At 40.9% G+C, this 21,231-nt stretch overlaps 1 protein-coding gene across 1 annotated transcript; it reads left to right on the forward strand.

Moving 5' to 3' along the window:
• The first annotated feature begins 419 nt into the window (after positions 1-419).
• On the forward strand, positions 420-20,511 carry LOC115593455 (palmitoyltransferase ZDHHC23-like). Its single transcript, XM_030436971.1, has 10 exons — positions 420-585; positions 2,333-2,470; positions 4,878-5,516; positions 6,942-7,109; positions 7,787-8,024; positions 18,888-19,027; positions 19,625-19,704; positions 19,830-19,943; positions 20,039-20,140; positions 20,234-20,511. The coding sequence occupies exons 2-10, from the start codon at positions 2,352-2,354 to the stop codon at positions 20,251-20,253; spliced, it is 1,620 nt and encodes a 539-aa protein (XP_030292831.1). The 5' UTR covers positions 420-585; positions 2,333-2,351; the 3' UTR covers positions 20,254-20,511.
• Positions 20,512-21,231: the final 720 nt, after the last annotated feature.

The following is a 21,231-nucleotide window of genomic DNA, read 5'->3' on the forward strand; positions in this document are numbered from 1 at the left end:
ACTCTGGTCCAGCTCAGTGTGGGATTGTTGAACACCTCAAACAGAGCCCTGTCAGCTGTGGGATCGAGCAATGAAAGGCTCTTGGCTCTCTGGCTCCCTCATCCACTCGAGGTAGCGCCTATATTTACCAAGCATGCCAGTGTTACAACTTCAAATGGTGACTGATAGAAGCCGTGGAGCAGGAGTCGGCTGTGCCGGAGAACGACTTGTGAACTATTTAATGACATGTGAGGAGGATGGTCCCGGGGAAAGTGAGCTGGCAGATGCAACACAATATCAAAACCACTTGTCAGGAGGAATCCCAGTCGCCTTCTGTTGGGAGACTTCCACCGGGGGAATCCAAGAATTGAAAACCATCCCACTGCACTGACACGGTGTCGCCACAGCTTCACCGCCACCGCAGCAGAGACATGCCAATTTCCTTTTTTCAACACAAATGACTGATGAGAAAGTAGGCTGCCGTCTGCCTCGGCCACTCATCATCTCCTGAAGATCAAGAAACTTCTACCTGGAAAGAGTAAATCTGACCTGTTAGAGCGCATGTGTTGATGGTTTTTTGTATTTTTGTTGTTGTGGAGACTAAAGGTAAGTTATGAGAGAAACGGTTTGTCTTTTAACTAGAACATTTGGACAAAGAGTTAAAGAAGTGATTGTTGCAATTTGATATGAAAACCGTTAAATCGGGATATATTTTGTTTTCTTCTTTTTAGTAATTCCAGACTGAAGTAATAACTCACGCTGACAATAAGTCAAGCACATCTCCGAGCGTTGAGGACTTGGGTTCGCTGGCCCAGATAGTTTGTCCCCGTGGACGCTGTGGCCTTGTTTCAACAAATTACATTAGGAGCCCTCTGGGACTGAGAACCCTCTGATTTTGGAAAATGATTAATTTTTTACAGCAAACAGATCTTGTAGCAAGTTACAGGCAGAGCTCGAGTCCAGCAAAAAGTTGCTGTAACCTGTTTAAATGCTTGTTTTTTTAGAGGATTACAGAGGTTTTATATCCTCAAAAGCAGTAAAAGTGTCTGCTTTGTTCAGCCACGACTGAGTTATCACTGATATGTAACTTTTTAAATGCTTGTTTCATCTTGTCACCAAGTTTCTATGTTCACTCTCGCTCTATCTTTCAGAGGAAGCGATGTAAAAAATAATTGCAGTTAACTATCAAATCCAATCACAGACCACAGCAGAATGCGGTCAGTGTAGTTACTGGACTCTGACAGCTTTCTATTAAGACAGGGACCAGATCACATTGTATGACAGCGTATCATTCTAAAAATAGGCAAAAATAAACACTATATCTATCGCGCCATCTAAGGTTGAACCTCACAAAATGATACCTGAGGATTGCTTGAATCTATTTCTTTTTTTTTTTAAACATGCAAACATTAAAACACTAAAATACAGACATGATGAAATGAGAAAATAACGACTTTTCTGATGTTTGTAGTTACTTGCACTTATATCTTTTTTGGTTAATATAAAGCTATTGTTAGATCGAGCTTCACAGTCAGCGTAGTTGCTGCTGTGTTGCTGTCACCTTTTTTTCATGTCTTGTGTATCGTAGACTCACCATTGCGTCTGCAGATTTGTGTCGTGTTCAGTAAGAGATCACTGACTCATCGCTGAATTTACGATCATTGCTCCTGTGTGCTCTTTTACAAACGTAGAGCTTTAATGTGATGTGTTCCATCATTATTATTGCTTCTTTATCATGAGGAGACAATTAAGTGAGAGGTCAATGCTACAAGGCCACTTTAGCAAAGGTATTTGTTATACTATGATATATGTGATATATCATCAATTAATGCATTAAAGTAAAAAGCAGGAGTTTGCTGTTGTTGGTGGTGACGGTGGAACTCGTTTTTAACTATATAAATGATTATTTTCATTCTGATTTTATAATCTGCTATTTATTACATTTTTAAAAACACGTGATTTTTATAAACTTTTCATCCGTTTGATGTGCAGAACCCATAACTTCATTCATTAGTGAATAACTCAAGCTGTCAGATCTATCCAGTGATGTAAAAAAGTACAATATTTCAACACAAATGACTTGAATTTCAAATCTACAGTTAGTTAGGGTGTGTGTGTGTGTGTGTGTTTGTGTGTGTGATACTAACTACAGAGAACTGCCCACCCATCCCCAGAATGCACAGAAATCACGTCAAGCCTTTCAGTTCTGATCAGTGTTGTTTTTCTTGTTGGTCAATTTCATGTCATGCAGTAATAAGTCACGTATTTGAACATTTTTCCCGACACTAATGTGCTGTTACTGTTCGTGGTTAGAGTGCAAAGAGTTTTAAAACGATGGCCTTCTGTGTTGAAGTCATCTTTAGCGAGCCATTATGCAATGGGAGAAGTTAAAGCCTCCAGAGCCTGATGATCCTATGTGTTGCTGTGAGTGTGAGATCTACCAGTACGGATGTTGCTGTGACTGTGAAGATCTGGATGAAGCTTTTAACAGGTACGAAGGGCTTGAGTTTAAGGGCCGGTGCTCATACCACTAAGCTATACAGTGCTGGGAAGTAAAAGAAGTCTAGTGTTGCTTGACTTACATGTTATTCACATAAGTGAAGTATTTGTTACTAAAATACTTTGGTTCAATATCTCTTTAAAGGGTCTTGTAAGTGACTGTCTTGCTTGACGGCAACCAAGAATCATCACCAAATTCAAATGTATGTTTGATAGTCTGATAGGTCACAAATGGTAAAGCTGCAAGGCAACAGAGAAACACATTGTAGACTGCAGCACTGATACCACTCTCATATCTGGCAGTGAAATATAAAGCTACAGCCAGCAGCTGGTTAACTAGCTTAGCATAAAGACTGGAAACAGGTGGAAACAGATAGCCTGGCATCCTGTCTGGGAGCAGTAACCTCCTGGGATCTCATTTTGGCTGCCTGCAACGTCTCCCAGTCAAGAAAAATAGCCCGACACATCCTGTGAAACGTCATATTGGCATTTTTACCTACTGGAAGTGGCCCAGTGCAGTGCAGATTATCTGGTAATGTGAAGGGGTCTACAGATCCAATTTCCTCCTGAGCCGCTCACAGACCCATTGGGCCTGCCCCAATAAAATCAAAGATGTTTGATATTTATTATTTAAAGGAGAACTTCGGTCGATTTAAACATGCAGCTTCATTGCTCAAGCTACCCTTGACTTGCCAGTACCGAAGACGCGAACACATTTGGTCCAACCATTACAGAGCTCCGTGAACGGAGATTTAGCATAGACAGCTAACAGCATGGGGTCAGAATTTTACACTGGGTTTTAAGCGTCTTAACATGCTCCACATCTCACACCAAAAGTTATGCAACATCAGCAGACACCTTAGCACACAGCACTGTAGCGTGTATGACTCAAACTGAATAAAAAAGTAGATAAAACAGTGTGTTTGTGCAAGCAGCTACTTACCTGTTTGTTGACATCCGCGTCTTCCGGTAGCTAGACCAAACTAGTCGATCCATGGCTGAGACGGAAACGTAATCCAGCATTTTCGTGTTTATGTTCATAATGTACATGTCCATGTTACAGCCTGTCATGAGCCATGAGCCTTACAATAGCCTGTTAAGCCTGTTAAGTGCACACTTGATGGATATACTAGTTTGGTCTAGCTCCCGGAACACACGGATGTCAACAAACAGGTAAGTAGCTGCTTGCACAAACACACTGTTTTAACTACTTTTTTATTCATTTTGAGTCATGTTGTAAGGTGTCTGCTGATGTTGCATAACTTTTGGTGTGAGATGTGGAGCATGTTAAGACGCTTAAAACACAGTGTAAAGTTCTGACCCCATGCTGTTAGCTGTCTATGCTAAGTCTCCGTTCACAGAGCTCTGTAATGGCTGGACCAAATCTGTTCGCGTCTTCGGTACTGGCAAGTCAAGGGTAGCTTGAGCAATGAAGCTGCATGTTTAAATCGACCGAAGTTCTCCTTTAAAATCTGGATGATAACCGAGCCAGGCCACAAAGTCCAATGAGAGAGGCGTCTCGGAGCAGCTGATGGTACGTTAGCTAGCAAACTACTGTTGACGGACACTTAGCATCTCACCTCCAGTTCTTGCTGCAGAATAGAAAACCCACGCTGCAAGTCTCCCCATTTATACGTTTATTTTGTTCTCACTGCAACACTTTACTACAGCATTTTGTTTACGTCTGCTTCCCCACGAGATCACGCGAGAGAAACTACGCGTGAGCCCGGCATCAGCTTGCTGTTCACTGTTTACTTCAAGTGTATTAATATTGAATGTGTCCAAATTTCATCAAATTTCACACTTCGGTCCGGAGCAACACAGTGGATCGGATGAGTGGTTAAAGACAGAGATTCCTTGCTTTATAGTTAGATGCCACTGCTTTTCCTGCAAGACCCGTCCTACTCTGCCACAGTTATCTGACCTCCTCAGCTGTGGCATCCCTCCCACAGGTCTGCTGCTGCTCCTCTCACAGCTGTAGCGTCATATTTAATTGATAGACATGAGAGTGGTACCAACCTCCCCTTTAACTCTCAGAGAGAATACGATTACAATTCAAATCTAGATTTCAAACCTTTATTATTTTATTTCAGTTGCATGTTCCTTAACCAATGTATGCTTTATCGAGTTACCACAAATAGCCCCACGGTTCATTATTCCCCCCACAGTCTGGCCTTTACTTGAAGAAACCTTTTCCTGAGATGTCCTCATAAAACAAAAATAAAAACTTGATAGCTTAATTCATATATCATTATAACTTTATGATTGCTCCACAGTAAATCCTGTCAATTGAAGATAACAAAACAGAGAACTATACTAATACTACAAAAATTTCCTGTGTTGAAGAAAGCCTCTGTATGAGTCACAGTGATGATGACTTGATGACCTGTTCTCTGTAGGTGGCTGAAAGGCAAACCACCCAAAGCTGGGCGTCAGTCGGCCGTCCTCGCGACCATGATTGACAGCCTGGAGATCTCCATGATCCCGGCCCTGGTGCTGCTTCCTCTCCTGCTGCGGGTCGCAGCCCTGCACTACCTGCTGGGCATCATCATCCTGACGGCCCTGCCCGGCCTGGTGCTGTGGTACTACTACGCCACACACCGAAAGAGGAGACGCACCCTCTTCTTCCTCACTCTTTCCCTCTTCTCCCTCTTCTACATGTATTACCTCTTCATCACAGAGATTTTACCACGTGGTGACATCAGCCTGCTGCAGGTGTGCACTGCCACCGCTGGCATGATATTCACCATTGTCTCTCTCATTAACACCAAGAGAGGCCCCGGGCTTGTGACCGCCTCCCCATATGAAGGACTCAGTCACAGTCAGGAGGCTGACAAGGACGCCACACACCTTAATGGATCTGTCCAATCAGCAGCCTCCTCCTCCTTGGGGTCTACCCCTGAGTTGCAGACATCAAAAGTGGCCACAAAAGCAAAATGGAGCAGCTGTCCTGTGTGCAAAATAATGCGACCCCCGCGGGCCGGACACTGTCGAACATGTGGATCCTGTGTGCCGCGTCTGGATCACCACTGCATCTGGTGGGTTAGGTTTTTTTTACACATTGATATATTTTCTTGCGTCTCTTCTTCTCAGTTCTAAGTCAGTTATTATTGTTCTGTAATGAAAATAGAACTATAATACAACATAAAATATAATAGAAAGACTTCATGTACTTCCTCTTTTGTTCCACAGTATACAAAATAGAGGAATGCCTGAATTACCCATTAGATCATCTAATACAAAGTTTCAGTAACATATTGAGTCCTAAACACACTATTCCATGATTAAATGTTAATGTAGATATGCGTTTCTATGCCCGCCCTAGAGCCAGTAACAACCAAATGGGTGATCATGTTGACATATGACCCACTCCTGAGCCACTTACATGCTGACCTCCGGTTGATTGATGCGCCATGTAGCCAATGAGAATTCAATCCAGCAATATATAGCTTATATAAACCTTAACTTGGAAATTATGCAAGTTTATGTAGTTGTATGGGTTTTGGCTGTTTTTTTTCCTCCTAAGCATTTGTTCTTGACTATTTCATATGCACAAACTTAGTGTAGATAAGAAAAAAAAAAAAAGTGTCGTAAATTTTTGCCCCTGTTACACTCAGACAGGGGTATTTTGAGGTCACAAAATTGCATTTTTTGCTTCCTTATATATATGTGTCATCATCATTTTCAGTGAAATTGTCAGTGATGTGTAATTTGAACTTGTAAGACTATATGATGTGGACATATTGTGTAGTCCATCTAAGGGTCAGTTACAGGTCATCTGCAGGCTTATTTTTGCATTAAAATGTGGGAGAGAATGACAAATAGAGAGAGAGAAACACTCATTCTGGTCAACAACAGCAATCTGTTATGATGTTGTTATGATGAATCAGCCATTTAAGTGTAATTTCAATAAATAGATCTAACAGGTGGAAAACTGTTTTCTTCCAAAGGTGAACAAATCCAAAACAGTTCTCAGCAAAATTATCTTAATATCTAAATTCAAACCAGACCTATGAACAGGTAAACTGGGATCAACACAACACAATGAAAAATGCACCAATAGGATGAACCCATCACTTAATATGGCTGAAACAGTCTGAAACCTTGAGCCTGTGCTAAAACTAGTCTCCTAGTTTAGGAGATGTCATAAGATGTATATCCTAAAAGCTGAAAACAAAATGTGGATATCCAGTTCTCTTCTCCTGTTCAATAATTTGTTGTTCATGGCTGACAGAAACTGATATACCCACGACATGATGCATAAATAATATGACCAGGAATTACACAAAAGCAATTCAAATGTAAACTAAATCTTGTCGTGTCATCATCTTACACACATTATCTGGCGGTGTGCTGCTGCTCTCATCATGTCTGACTGGTCCATGTGTTATGTGTGTTATGTGTGTGTGTGTGTGTGCGCGCGTGTGTGTGTGTGTGTGTGTGTGTGTGTTGAGGTGTTGTAGGATAAACAGCTGTGTCGGACAGGCGAACCACCGCAGTTTCCTGCTGACCCTGTCTGTGTTCGTGTTGACCGCTCTGTATGGGATCAGTCTGGTGCTCGGCAGCCTCTGTCCTCGACAGTATCTGATGACGGCTCTCTTCTACTGCCCCGCCGTCTACAGTCAGTCCAGGTACCCCACTGCCTCAGGTTCTGTCTCCACCACAGGCTGCAGAGGACAACACATGTTTTTATTTATTTAACATATTTATATAGAATATTGCGATATTTCTGTTACATTTTAAATGTGAACCAGTGATATTTTCGCATGCATGTTGGCATGCTGCTGTCAATTTGATTGTATATTTAAATGTTCTCCTCTTCCATTACCATTTCAATTATCATTTTTCTTTTATTCTATTATATCATATTTTATTCTGTGCTCAGTTCTATGACTTCCTGATTAGATAGAGTATATAGAAATACAACTAAATGTAAGAGTAGATGGGAATTAATATATTTTTCTAAAGTAATATAGAAAAAAACCCAAAATGTATTTGAACACAGTTTTTAAGTTTTACTAGTCATTTGTTTTTTCAGTGCTTATGTGAGACAGTTTAAAGATGATTTTTTACATTTGTTTTTTTATGTTTTTTATGGGAGCACTGAGGACAAATGAGAAAAATACTTTTACTTTACTTTACTTTACTGAACACAGGCGTAAAAGTTTTGGCAGGTGAATTCTTCTTGTCTAAGGATAGGTGTTTGTTGTATATTGTATAAATAATGATATTGTTTTAATTGCCAGTTTAAAACGCTGCCCCTCTTAATTAATTTCTAACATTATCACACTTTTTTTTGTGTTTACAGCACGGCCCTTTGTTTCACCTGTGCTTGGTACAGCTGCATTGTCACAGGTGGATTGCTTTACCTGCTGGTGTCACAAGTTCTGAATATCAGCTTCAATGTGACGGAGCGAGAATCTCAGCTGGCTCTGAGGAACAAAACGGGCCAGAGGCGCCTGTGGGGACTCGTCGTCGACACTGGAGAGTATTCACATGGCTTCTGTCAGAACTGGGTTGAGTTCCTCACCATGGCAGATGCTTCGGTTTCTCCTCGCTCCAGCCTCACTGACTTGGTCTAGTTTCACTTTAGACTCTCCAGTAACACGATGATCACCGACTGTTAAAAAGAGTGTGTGAAGATTTCTTAGGATATATTAGCTGATGACTTCCGATGCTTATTGCATTCCAGCCTTTTAATATTATATATTAAAAACTCCAATAGAAGTTGCAGGGAAACATCATGGTTCTGATGTCGATCGCTTACTAACTACAAATTCTTGTGTTTGGCATTTGTTGCACAATTGTTTGAGGAAATGACCTTTAGGCATAAGGCTGCAGGCACTGCCATGTAACTACCACTGTAGAAAGTGAACATCAGTTATGCTGTCTGACTGAAATCATGTTGATTGCATGTCAATTAAAAAATTGAAATACAAAATATTCACCTTGTTTTTAATGGGGGGTGTCCATGTAAAGGAATGCAACAGCCACACTTTCGGCTCAGTGACCTCCGCCAACACTCACTACACACCTATAAAACAAAAGGACAGAAGACGGATGAAAAAGGGACAAACAACTTTGGAAAAAGGGAAAAACTAAGTTTGTCCTTTGGGCGGCAGAAGACATTTTAAAAGGCCCATATTACGACAGCTATTATCTGTGCACAGTGTTCCCAGACTGGGTAAAATGCACTTGGGTGGGTGGACAGGATTTGGGCTGGTTTTAAGTATCATTCATAAATTGTAATAATCAGCTATGCAAACACATCCAGTCACTCAGCACAACTTATTTGAATTTGTACCATCATTACCGTAAAAACACTTAGTGGAGTGCATCTCAGACTCCCTTAAGCTCAGCAGTCAGACTTCCTCTGATGTACTTTGTCAGGCGCAACTCGGACTCTGCTTCTATGCACTAAACGCATGTCGGCAAAACATTCCCTTAGTTAGCATGTTAGCATGCTAGCTCTCTGTCAAGCAGACTTGAATATTTCTCTGCTCATGAATGATAGGGTGGAGCTGGGACTGGGACGTGCTGGGGGAGATTATATATCCCACACTCCTTTAAAACCTAATTTTAGACCATTTGCTGAGCATCAGATAGAACAAAACGGGCATGAAAAACTGGCACAGACGCACGAAGCACTACGTCTGACCCCTGTGAGTAAGTGTTAAGTATTAACATCCTGCGGCAGCTTCGGTCATATTTACTGTTATGACTGATGCAATCTTGTTTTTCCTGTATTTACTTCATATTCTTGTCTGCAGCGCTCTCTTATTGATTTTCTAATCTAATGGGTTCTGTCCAGCGCTGTCTCATAGAGCCGGTGGTGCTCCTTTTACACTGCCCAGGCTGACACATTTAAGTCATGCAGGGGCTGTTTCTGTAAAGAGTGAGTCACGGAAATGATTTATGAATTTGTTTACATGGAGCTGAAGGCCACAACCCTGTCCACCATCATAATGTGCAGCATTTAATGTGTTTGAGTAAATCTGTTAATCCTTACGCAGCAAAAAAAAACTCAACTAAACAGTCCGTGTACCCTGTTAAGTCTCGGCTCCATATACGCCACACGCTCTCCATTATTTCCCATCATCAGTTTGTATAATGCACATCTTGGGTGGAGGCATCGATCAAGCTGTTTAAGTCAATACATTTCCTCCATTTAAATCACTCCAGTCCATCAACTGATTATTATTTGGTGCCTCCATCTCCTCTGACCTCCATGCCAGCAGCTCTGGAGTCAGTCAGGTGGTATTAATGGTCTTTCCTCTGGTGCCTTCCTCAGGCCAGTCTGTGCATTACTGCCCCGTGGCTGTAGACCGACACTGATGGGCTCAGCCAGGGTTTAGTCAGATTTTATGGGTTAAGAATATTTATAAGACATGACATCATAAGAATATCTCTATTTGAACCATACACCTTTTATAAACATGTCTTGGAATCTAATTGTTAAAGGGGCACTATGTAGAACAAATTCTAACAGTTACATTCTCAGAGAAAAATAAGGTCCCCAGAACACTGTTTGAAGCTAGAAAGGTGGCAGGGTCCGCCGCATATAAACAAAGTAAAACAGTATGAAACTGCATTGTCCTTAAAGGTTAGTTTGTGTATTCAAATTCTCCCCCAAAACTACAAACTGCACCTTTAACAGTGGTAAAAAAAAAAAAAAAAGCACATCTGTGTCCCGTCCACAAAGCTCTGACATGATACGGCCCGTCCTGACTGACAGCTCAACATGTAGCAAGATGCTCTGTTTCTGAATATAGCGCTGTAACATGATCTCTCAAATATTAGATTAAATGCAAATGATTTGGTTGCAGCCGATTCAGCCCAATAAACTCACTCTGATATGAACTCTCTTGACCTTAGTGTGTCCATGCCTTTTCCTGTAGTGCCACCCTGAGGCCAAACTACTTCTGTGGCTTGAGAAATTGAAAAAATAATCAAAGTGGGAGTTGACGGTGTGTCCGTATGTGTGGATCCTTAAATGATATCTTGCAACTCCAATTCTCATTTTAATTTTCTCATCATAGTTTCCCATGTGGTTCACCTACAGTCAATTATCATCACAGTGTCTGATTAGCTCAATGACCTTTGTTAGTCCCGTAGTGCCTGAAGATGATTGTCGTCAAGACAATGAGACACCGGCTCAGATGGAAGTGAAACGTGGTACAGGTGTCAGCTCCAGGAGGATGATTCCTGATGGACCTGTTGGGGTTCTTTTTACTTCACTTTCACACAATACAAGTACAATAACTGAACAAATTATACACTAAAGTATTGTGTAAAGTGGCTCTGTGGAACTTTCACGTTAATTTCTACATTGTTACATACAGCTGCCAACTAATGCATCCCCTATGATGATTTAATGTATTTATACAGGGTGTGTCATGGTTTCCTGTTGCTCATTATTTAATTTATAAAGTTACTATAATTGTTTGTGATCATTTCAGGTTTACATTCATTTCGCTGTTGAATATTTGGGTTTGTTTTTTTTTTGGTCAATGTATTTTTATTAAGGTTTTATAAGGTATACAGACAAGGAAGATGACAATGACTTACTGAATCAATAACAGCAACAATAACACAAGCCAAACAAGACAAAAAACAACACACAAAAGCAAAAACAAAACAACAAATAAATATATAAAGTAAGAAAAAAAAAATTATATATATATATATATATATATATATATATATATAAATAAAATAAAGAGAAAACAAAAGAAAAGTTCAGAGTACAGGGTAGATTGCACGTCCAATGCAAGACCCAACTTCACAAGATGAGAGGCATAGTTAATCGTTCCACATAAGAAATGAAAGGCTGCCACACTGCATGAAATTTTGCAGTGGATCTTATTTTTTCTATCTTGAGAAAATGCATGACCTCACAAATCCACCTGCCAAATGAAGGAGGGCGGTCACTCTTCCAGTTCAAAAGAATGAGACGCCTTGCCAAAAGAGCTGAGTAGACCATTATGTTCAATTGTCCTTTTGTCAGGATAAGATCCTCAGATGGTATACCAAAAAGTCCAAGAAAAGTTATAGTAGTATAATAGTTCAATTGTCCGATGTGCAACCACTGAATAAGCTTCAAATATAGAGGACCAGAGTGCTGTTAGGCTAGGACATGACCAAAATGTATGATAAAGGCTGGCGGGAGCCTGCTTACATCTATCACATAAAGGGTAGGGTTAGTTTAACCTTAGACATATGAAGCCGGTGCACAATCTTTAATTGAATAAGGCCGTGCTTTGCACAAATGGATGAGGAGTGAACACGTTTGAGTATTTTAGACCACCGAGCTTCTGATATGTCAGTCTCTAAATCCTTTTCCCAATTTTCCTTAATAATTGCTAGTGATGAGTCTTCCAAATCAAATATAGCTGAGTAGAGCTTGGATAGTATTCCCTTGACTTCTGGTTTTGTTTCTAGGATCGAATCTAAGGGAGTCTTTGGCGGCAGAGCAGGTTACCCAGTAAACTGACTTTGTATAAAGTGCCTAACTTGCAAATAGCGGAAGAAATGATGCCTTGGTAAGGCAAATTCATTTTTAATTTGGTCAAATGACATAAAGATATCTTCTTTATACAACTGTCTAATGTTCCAAACTCCATTTTCGAACCACTGATCAAATGCATTGTCTATGAGGGAGGCTAGAAACAGGTGGTTTGCTGTGATTGGAGCATAAGTAGACATGGAAACTAATCCATAGTGTTTTCTAAATTGGGACCAAATTTTCAAAGAATGTAAGATAACAGGGTTCTGACAGTCCTGGGGGGTATGCAACGGAATTGATGAACACAAAAGGGCAGAAAGCGAGATACGAGTGCAAGAACTAGATTCAATCTGTAACCAAGCAGGAATGTCAGAGGTGGGAGAATCCTGCAGCCAGTACAATAAGCTTTTGATATTTGCTGCCCAATAATATATTTGAAAGTTCGGTAAAGCCATCCCACCACGCAGCTTTTGTCTCTGTAGGAATAATTTCCGAATTCGAGGAAATGTATTGTTCCAAATGAATGATGAAATAATGCTATCCAGCTGTTTAAAGAAGGCCTTTGAGATGAAATATGGAACACACTGAAATAAATATAAGAACTTAGGAAGAATGTTCATTTTAACTGTATTGATTCGTCCAGCCAGTGATAGGGGCATACTGGACCAACAAATAAGATCTTGTCGGGTACGATCTAAGAGTGGAGTAAAGTCGGCCTTGAACAATTGAGAGTGAGATTTTGTTATACTTATACCAAGATAAATCAGTTGATTATTTGTTACTTTAAATGGCAAAGAATGAAGGGATAATAGTCTAGCAGCAGGGGTAATCGGTAAAAGTTCACTCTTTTCAAGATTAAGTTTATAGCCAGAGAATCTACCAAATTCCTTAAGCATGTTGAGGATATGCGGGATAGATGAAAGGGGGTCAGAAACATAGAGAAGAATATCATCGGCATATAGCGAAATTTTGTGTTCCTGGCTTCCCCTGAAAATCCCTTTAATATCAGTACAATGCCGAATTGAGATTGCCAAAGGCTCCATAACCAATGCAAAAAGCAAAGGGGATAATGGACATCCCTGTCTTGTTCCACGCTGAAGAGGAAAATATGATGAAAGTGTATTATTTGTTCTAACTGAGGCCAGTGGCGAAGTGTATAACAATTTAATCCAGGAAATGAAAACCTCACCAAAGCCAAACCTACGGAGAGCATATAACAGGTAGCCCCACTCCACACGATCGAAGGCTTTCTCAGCGTCCAGGGACAAAAGAACCTCTGGACGCTGTGACAGAGATGAAGAATAAAGGATATTGAATACTCGCCTAACATTAAAGAAAGATTGTCTATTTTTAATAAAGCCTGTTTGGTCTGAGGAAATAATTGTAGGCAAAACAGATTCAAGGCAGAGAGCTAGTACTTTAGCCAGTATCTTAATGTCAACATTTAAAAGGCTAATTGGACGATAAGAAGAGCAATTAAGAGGATCCTTGCCTTTTTTCAAAAGTAAGGATATTGACGCCTGACGAAGGGTTGGAGGGAGGATTGATAAATCCAAACTGTCCTCAAATACAGCTTTAAGTAAGAGACTCAGTTTTAGGGAATTTTTTTTATAAAATTCTGTTGGAAAACCGTCCGGACCAGGACACTTGCCACTTTGCATACATGGAATAGCATTTTCTATTTCATCTAAGGTAATGGGGTCATCTAAAGTTTCTCTGGAGTCCTCACTTACATTGGGAATTTCTAGGTTTTCGAAAAATGTGTCCATTAAGCCCAAATCAATTGGATGATCAGATGTATACAGTTCAGAATAAAAATTGTGGAATTGTTTATTAATATCTAAGGAGTCAGTTAGCAACTCTGTCCCTGAGGCAGTTTGGTCAATGACGTGAGCAGCAGAGGCATGTCTCAGGCTATGTGCAAGGGCTTTACCCGACTTCTCTCCCTGTTTGTAAGATACATGTTTGGCTTTAAGAAGAGCACGTTCTGCTTGTCCAGTCGAAAGCATATCAAACTCTGCCTGATACATCATTCGCTCTTTATACAACTCTGGGGTTGGGGCAGTGGCATAAATTCTGTCTACATCTGAAATCAACTTTAATAGTTGTGTTTGTCTCGCTAATTGTAACTTATGGACAGAGGCATTATAGGAGATAACCTGACCTCTCAGGTAGGCTTTTAAGGTCTCCCAAAGTAGGGATGGGGAGGTTTCCCCATTTGAGTTAGTTTCCAGAAATATGTCTATATGGGTGTTAACAAAGGCAACAAAAGATTCATCAGACAGGAGGAGCGAATTAAATCTCCAGTGGGGGCTTTTGGGCCTGCAGTTAGAGAGGGCCAATTCGAGTGTTAAAGGGGCATGATCTGAAATCACTATACTGTTATAAGTGCATGACTGTACCAGAGGGAGTAAAGTTTTATCCAAAAAGAAATAATCTATACGCGAAAAGGTATGGTGGACAGGTGAAAAGAAAGAATATTCTCTCTTAGTCGGAAACAGAGATCGCCATGGATCAGCCACTGCACATGCCTCGAGAAAACTCTTTATGCACTCAGATGTTTTCGACTTAGTAGCCGTTTTATTAGAAGATTTATCCAATAAAGGGTTAATCACACAGTTAAAATCCCCAGATAAGATTAGTTGGTGGGTGTCTAAATGTGGAATAGATGACAGGAATTTGAATATTTGGGTTTTTAATTTGTTTTCCAAGCATCAATGTCACATTTTAGGCATTCGCGCCGCTCAAAATGAGACCCAAGTTCAAACTGTTTTTTACTTTGGTCACTCCATGAGCTCTCCTCCAGTGCCATCGTCAGGCCACTTTTGTAGCTCGGAAAATGAACATATGTCTATTGTTCATTACTCCATGAGCTCTCCTCCAGTGCCATCCTCAGGCCACTTTTGTAGCTCGGAAAATGAACATATGTCTATTGTTCATTCTATCGGGGGGGGGGCTTTACCCTCTCTTACACGAAATGATTCAAATGATCAGCTCGTCAGCACAGCTCTGCTGATAACTCTGATAATGACCAATTTCTTTGGGAATCAGGTGTGTTGGAGCAGGGAGACACTTCAGACACGCAGGGCAGGATTCAAAGCCAATTTTCTAGGGTGTGACAAACATATATCGATGTTATTTTGCTCCTGAGATCTATGACTGAGAATCTCCTAATTCAAATCCTTCCATTAACTTTATTATCACAACCTTTCATTCATGTTTTTCTCTGTTGCCCTTGATGAATGTACAGTAAGGTGTACAGGCTTCTGTGTTCATGTACAGCGTGTCTGCCTCGGAGCTCCTTGTGCAGATGTCTCAACACAGAGTCTGTGGCTGCTTTGGGCGATGAGCTGCTGACAAAAATTCTGTAATTTTTTTCTCCACGATGATTGACATTCTTATTAACGATCACAGTTGGGTGTGGAAGTTTCAGTTACTTAATTCGTTACATCACCTTCATCCATTTTCTGGTGCTGAGCCAAAGACACGCATTTCAAGGTTTACGCAACCTTCAAATTGAGGCATTCAGAATGCGCTAGAGACAAGCAACGGGGAGAAACTTTGTTATACTTGGTTAGAAAGAACTATAGAAGTAGAAAAGCAGCTATCACAAGCAGGTATACTGGAAATAAAATTAAATCTCAACTCCAATTCAACTGATTTCGTGCATCAAGAAGGAGATAAATAGTTTGTCACCTAACAAACTGTTACAAAAATGGAACACAGAGGCTTTTTCTATGGCCTGACCAAGAGTTTGGGAGATACAGTCTTGGAATGATCCCAAATTGGAATAACAAGAGGATTTCTAATCTTTCCCATTTTCCCAACATGGCATGAACTGATTTCATACCACAAGCAGTTAGTTTTATCTTTTATAAATCTGCATAATACCCCGAAAAAATATATTTTCTGAAAACGTGAGAGCCTGACAAAAGTTTTGTGGCCGATGCTGATATAAGCGAGTAAAAACATCAATATTGACGTATATCGGTCACATGTGTACATGTTTTTCAATCATCACTTACATGTGATCAGTAAACACTGATAACACAGATATCTGCCAGAGACAGGATGTATATTTTACAGCCCAACAATGCACTTTTATTCTGAAAGGACAGCAGTGCACTGAAAAAGCGACCTTCACTGTTCTTTAAAAAACAAAACGTTTTCATATCAGCCGATATTGACACCAAGTGATGGGTGGGTGTAAATAAGAACATTTCTGCACCGGTCGAGACAATTCATGCCCTCAGTCAATTTCTGCAGCTGCAGTCTTTTGTAAGAGAGCTAGTATTAAAATACTTGTATCCTGTTTAAACCGGCACGGTATGTAGCTCGGAGGGAGTCTTTGTGCTGCGGCGTGTATCTGCCTGCGCTGCACTTCCAAACTCATTATCAACATATTCATCTCCTCATCAGGACTCCCGGGTTCATATCTGTGCAGCGCAGGTCAGATGCACAGGAAAGTCGAGCGCTCGGCCTTTTTTGACCAACATACGTGAAAGTCACAATAAGATCAGTAATACTCTGACAGGTTTGGAAATGTGTGTGCACTTTCGTTGGGATCCCTGTCTGCAATCAAAATGTCAGTCAAATATGTGTAATACTGTTTTTGATGCAATGATGCACGTGTTGCTTTAATGTTGCAGCAGTTGTAGACAGGGCTGATATGAACTCCTTTATAAGCAGGTAGTTGAATCTATGATAAAAAACCATCACTTAGTCGTCGTTTGCATTTCGTTTCCTTATAATTACAAAAGGACTTTGTGTCCTTGCTGGCTGAACGGTGGAGTTTTAAAGGTAGCTGTAGCTGCAAAGCTAAAGCCGTTACCGCATGCTCTGTTTGAAGCAGGCGCACAAGCTACACCGCAAGTTTGGCGGTGTCGTCAACATCTTTTAAAATCAATTTGGGATCTCAAAGGCTTTCAGAGACTTCATGCTGTTTTTTTTTTTTTTTTGGAAGTTTTAAAACAGGTCCCCATCTACTTAGAGAATGCCGCAACGCCTTTTTGCTGTGAAGCTCCAGAAATGCTTAGCAGACCGTGAAACTTCACTCGGCTTTTCCATCGGCGTGGGCTTGAGTAGATAGTGACTGAATTTTCTTTTGTTTCCTTTAAAGATCAGTTGACGGATCTCAGCTCGAGGTCCGTTTCATAGCTGTTCTGGTGCTTTTCGAGCTCTTCATACGATCTGAATAAGCAGATGAAGTTAAATCGTACCACATTTATACTTCCAGTTTTCGAGTAGATTGAGTAAATTGAAAGACTGTGTGCTGACCTTGGAAACAGCACTTCTCCTCTCTAGCCTGCACCCATATCATCTATCTAGACAAATGGGGGGGGGGGGTATTTGGCTGACTTTAAACCCATGAACGAGACACCACAGTTTCCCAGGAAAGCCTTTCAGCTCACCGAATGTTGATGCATTAGGAATCCAATCTGCAGGGGCATTTGTGTTGTCTCTGTGTGTTGCTGTTACAACTGCTGACGGACAAATTTTATTCTGTGGTCCCTGCCACAGAAAGCACTGGAGGGGCAGCCACAGCTTTGTTTACCGCTCGTGGTTACCGTGTTTTTGCTGCTTATACTCACAAACAGGAGGCTGCAGCGTGTAAACTGCATTGTCAAATACAGTCCTTTCCAACTCTGTCTGACTACCAAACATTTATTCATTGCAATTCCAGGCATGTTTCTCCTGCCTGCTGCCCACTGTCATGGGTTCACATCTTCACACGGTTGATTGCACCCTGCCCTGGCAGGACCGAAAGCTTCCCTTGTGGCTGTGTGTGTTTGTCTGAAGCTTCTCGTGTTCGAACCCATCCCCGCTCCAGGGGTTTGTGTGGGTGTGGGTGCATGTGGTGAGTGTATGTGTGTGTGTGTGTGTGAGTGTGTGTGTGCTGGCTGGGAGGGAACTCACTCTCCACTATATAAAGGGGTTGTCAGGCAGGACCTTGAACAACAGAGCGACTGATCTACCATCCACACACTTCTCCAATCGTCGTTCCTGCGACTGATCAGTAGCTATGACTTTACTGCTGACGGTGCTGGGAGCCGTGCTCTGCTCCTGGACGGCTTCTTCTGAAGTCGTACCACAGGCAGATTTTAATCCACAGTCGGTAAGACACGTGTATTATCATCATTTTTAAAATTCTTCCTCACAACAGCTGCAGCCTGAACATTTGTCGAAAGAAAGGATTTGCTGTTACAGGATGTGATAGCATGCATTATATAAGCTAAAGAAAGACAAAGAGCATTTGACCTTGACTGACTTATTGCAAACCTGTTTTGCCTCCTGCTTATTCTGCTAAATGTATTTAAACAGCCATGTAATGTTTAACATTGCAGTTGGGAGAAAAAAAATTATGTGGGGAATCAGCTATTTTAAACTCACCACCACATTTGTGTACACTAATAGACACGTATGTGTGTTTATACATTTTATGGATGATCACGCTGCACAGAAATATAAAGTTTGAGTTGACTTTCTGAATTATCTAAAGTGTTCTGACTAAAAATAACATGCTCTGAGCGTGGCTGAGGAGAGAAATTACAAAATTAGGTGTTTGTTTTAGTCCAGAGTTCTGAATATTTTGGCAAATTGGCACGTATTTATGAGACGATGCCCCATTTGTACTGGGGAGGTTTCAGAGTGATTAAAAAAAAAAGAATTACATTTTTACCCTATTCACCTGCAGTGTCACATTTCTTTTACATTTTTCTATGAGAATTTTACAACACATGTCTTTATAGGCTGTCTCATCTCAGTATGTCCTCTATCTTGCTAGCAGCTGGTTGTTATTTAAATGCACCCTGTTTAAATGCAGGCCGCGGTGTCTGTTACTTTGGGGTTATGTTGCATTTCCGTTTCATTTCTGCCTTGTTCGCCTTTGGGCGTGTGTCGACAGATGGCAGGGAAGTGGTACCTGGTTGGATTCGCCACCAATGCCCAGTGGTTTGTCAACCGTAGAGACAGCATGAAGGTGGGCACGGCCATGTTCACCCCAACTGCAGACGGGGACCTGGACCTCTCATACGCCAGTCTCAAGTGAGTGTGAGAGGACACCCAGGGAGAATGTGGAGGATATTTTAGGTTGTAACTCAAGTTAAAAGTCCAAACAAAAAAAATAGAATTATTACTTTAAAGGCGCGATATGTTTGCTGTCGGCTGGTAAGCTAAGTTAACGGTCGTCACCTCTAAAGGTACAAACTGAGTAGCGGCTAGCTGGTTAGCATGCTAACTTCAACAGGTATCTCTGTAACTAAATACAGCAATGTCTAAGACATAACGCTAAAACTGTTATTCCATCACATTCTTACATATTGCTCCTTAAAAAAAATTGTAATTATAGTTTTTTAATTTTGAAATGAGCTTTTTCAATTTCCTTTTTCTTTTTTAAGTTTGATTATGGCCCTATTATTCCTAATAGTGTAGTAAGAGAATCACCTTTTTAATTGTATCTGTTTTAAAGGTGCACTGACTGTCTACATGAACATTTTATGAAAATTAAGTCGTATCTTCTATTTGGACTTTTAATTCAATCATGACCAAAAATATCCTCCAGACAGGGAGCGAGGAGCTTTTCAAGAAGAAAAGTAGACGTGTGGTGACAGTGTTCTTCATGTTTCAATGGTCTCCCTGCAGCTCTGATGGCTCTTGCTGGAGACTGAACAACCTGGCCAAGAAGACTGACATGCCTGGAAAGTTCACGTACACAAGTGAGCGTGAGTGCATACACACGCACACCTAAACACACATAGCGGCATGCATGCAATACTCACAAATTAAACCATCCGCTGCAATTCTGCTGTCACATGATCTGTTGTGCCTCCCCCCCTCACTTTGTCAGGCTGGGGGAACGAGAACGACATGCGCATGGTGGATGTGAAGTACGACGAGTACGCCGTCATTCACACCATTAAGACCAAGGGCGGTGTCATCACTGTTGTCAACAAACTTTATGGTAAAGTCATCATTATAGCCGTGCCACACACTTCCCTTTGAATGTGTTCAGCAGCTCAGTGCACTCATGCAGACTCATCTCCTGTGGTTCAACAGGCCGTAGCATGGACCTCAGCGCTGACCTGCTGGAGAAGTTCAGGCAGTTCTCCTTGGAGACTGGAGTCCTGCCTGAAAACATCGCTTTCCTTCCCAGAAATGGTACTATTTACCTCATTCATAAGGTTTTATGTCAAAATAAAAGGGTGATGTTATGCACCAATCACTATAATCTTTTCTTTTTACCCTCTTCAGCGGAGTGCCCAGCTGCCTAGTTTCTGACTCCTCATGCGTCAATGATGCTGTCTGAAGACCTGAATGCTTGTCGCCAGCAGTCTGCATCAAGGTCTTTGCCATAAACTGAACAAATGAATACAAAAGGACTTCTGTTTATTTCCTCTGCTCTTTCAGATGCCACTCGACGTGAAGTAAAAGCCTGGTTTCAATATACAATACTTTGCGTTTATCTATCAACCAGCCTTCAAAGATTCCCTTCAGACATGTTTTGAGAAATAAAACCTTCTGCTTTCAGTGGAGATCTCTCTGGTTATTTTTTTCGGCTGTCTTGTCCCTTCAGTCAAAGGTCTATTCTCAGTTAATGTGCACTAGACGTTTCCACATAACACTTGTGTAAAATGCATACTAGACCATGACTGGCTTGTTGTGACAACTAAATCATGCTGGTACATACTTGTCTTCACTGTTCCCTGTGGGGTTGTTGTTCTATGAGTAGGCCCCCAAACTCAGATATAAGGGTTTGATATATAAGACCTTGTACTACAATATAGCAGCAAACAACTGTTTGTCGTGTGAATGAAAATATACTTCCTTTGTGTGGTGCGACCACATATGTACCCTCCCGGTGTTTATGAAGAGGATCTGTTTTGAACCACCAAGGACTCATTTTTAAACCCCATATGATCAATGTTAAACCTTAAATAGTTGTAAAACACGACATTTAACTATTCTACTTTACACTAAAACTAAATTAAATCTAATACTGTTGCACCAAAACTCCTATTTACACTGTGGTCCGGGTATCATCTTGAGGTTTAAATTTGAAAATAACAAACAGTTCTGTAAAATCAACATGGTAGAACGCAGTGTGAAGCATTCAGCTGAGGGCATTCACATTCAAAACAGATATACATCTAGCACTTGAAGTTTGAGGTAGCTAGTGTTAGCAGGTTGGCTAGCAAGCCAATAATTCCAGTCACTTGCAATAGCCAACAAGTGGATCCTCACTGTTGGAA

The sequence above is a fragment of the Sparus aurata genome, chromosome 13 (genome assembly GCF_900880675.1).
Source record: "Sparus aurata chromosome 13, fSpaAur1.1, whole genome shotgun sequence".
In the NCBI taxonomy this organism is placed as follows: Eukaryota; Metazoa; Chordata; class Actinopteri; order Spariformes; family Sparidae; genus Sparus; species Sparus aurata.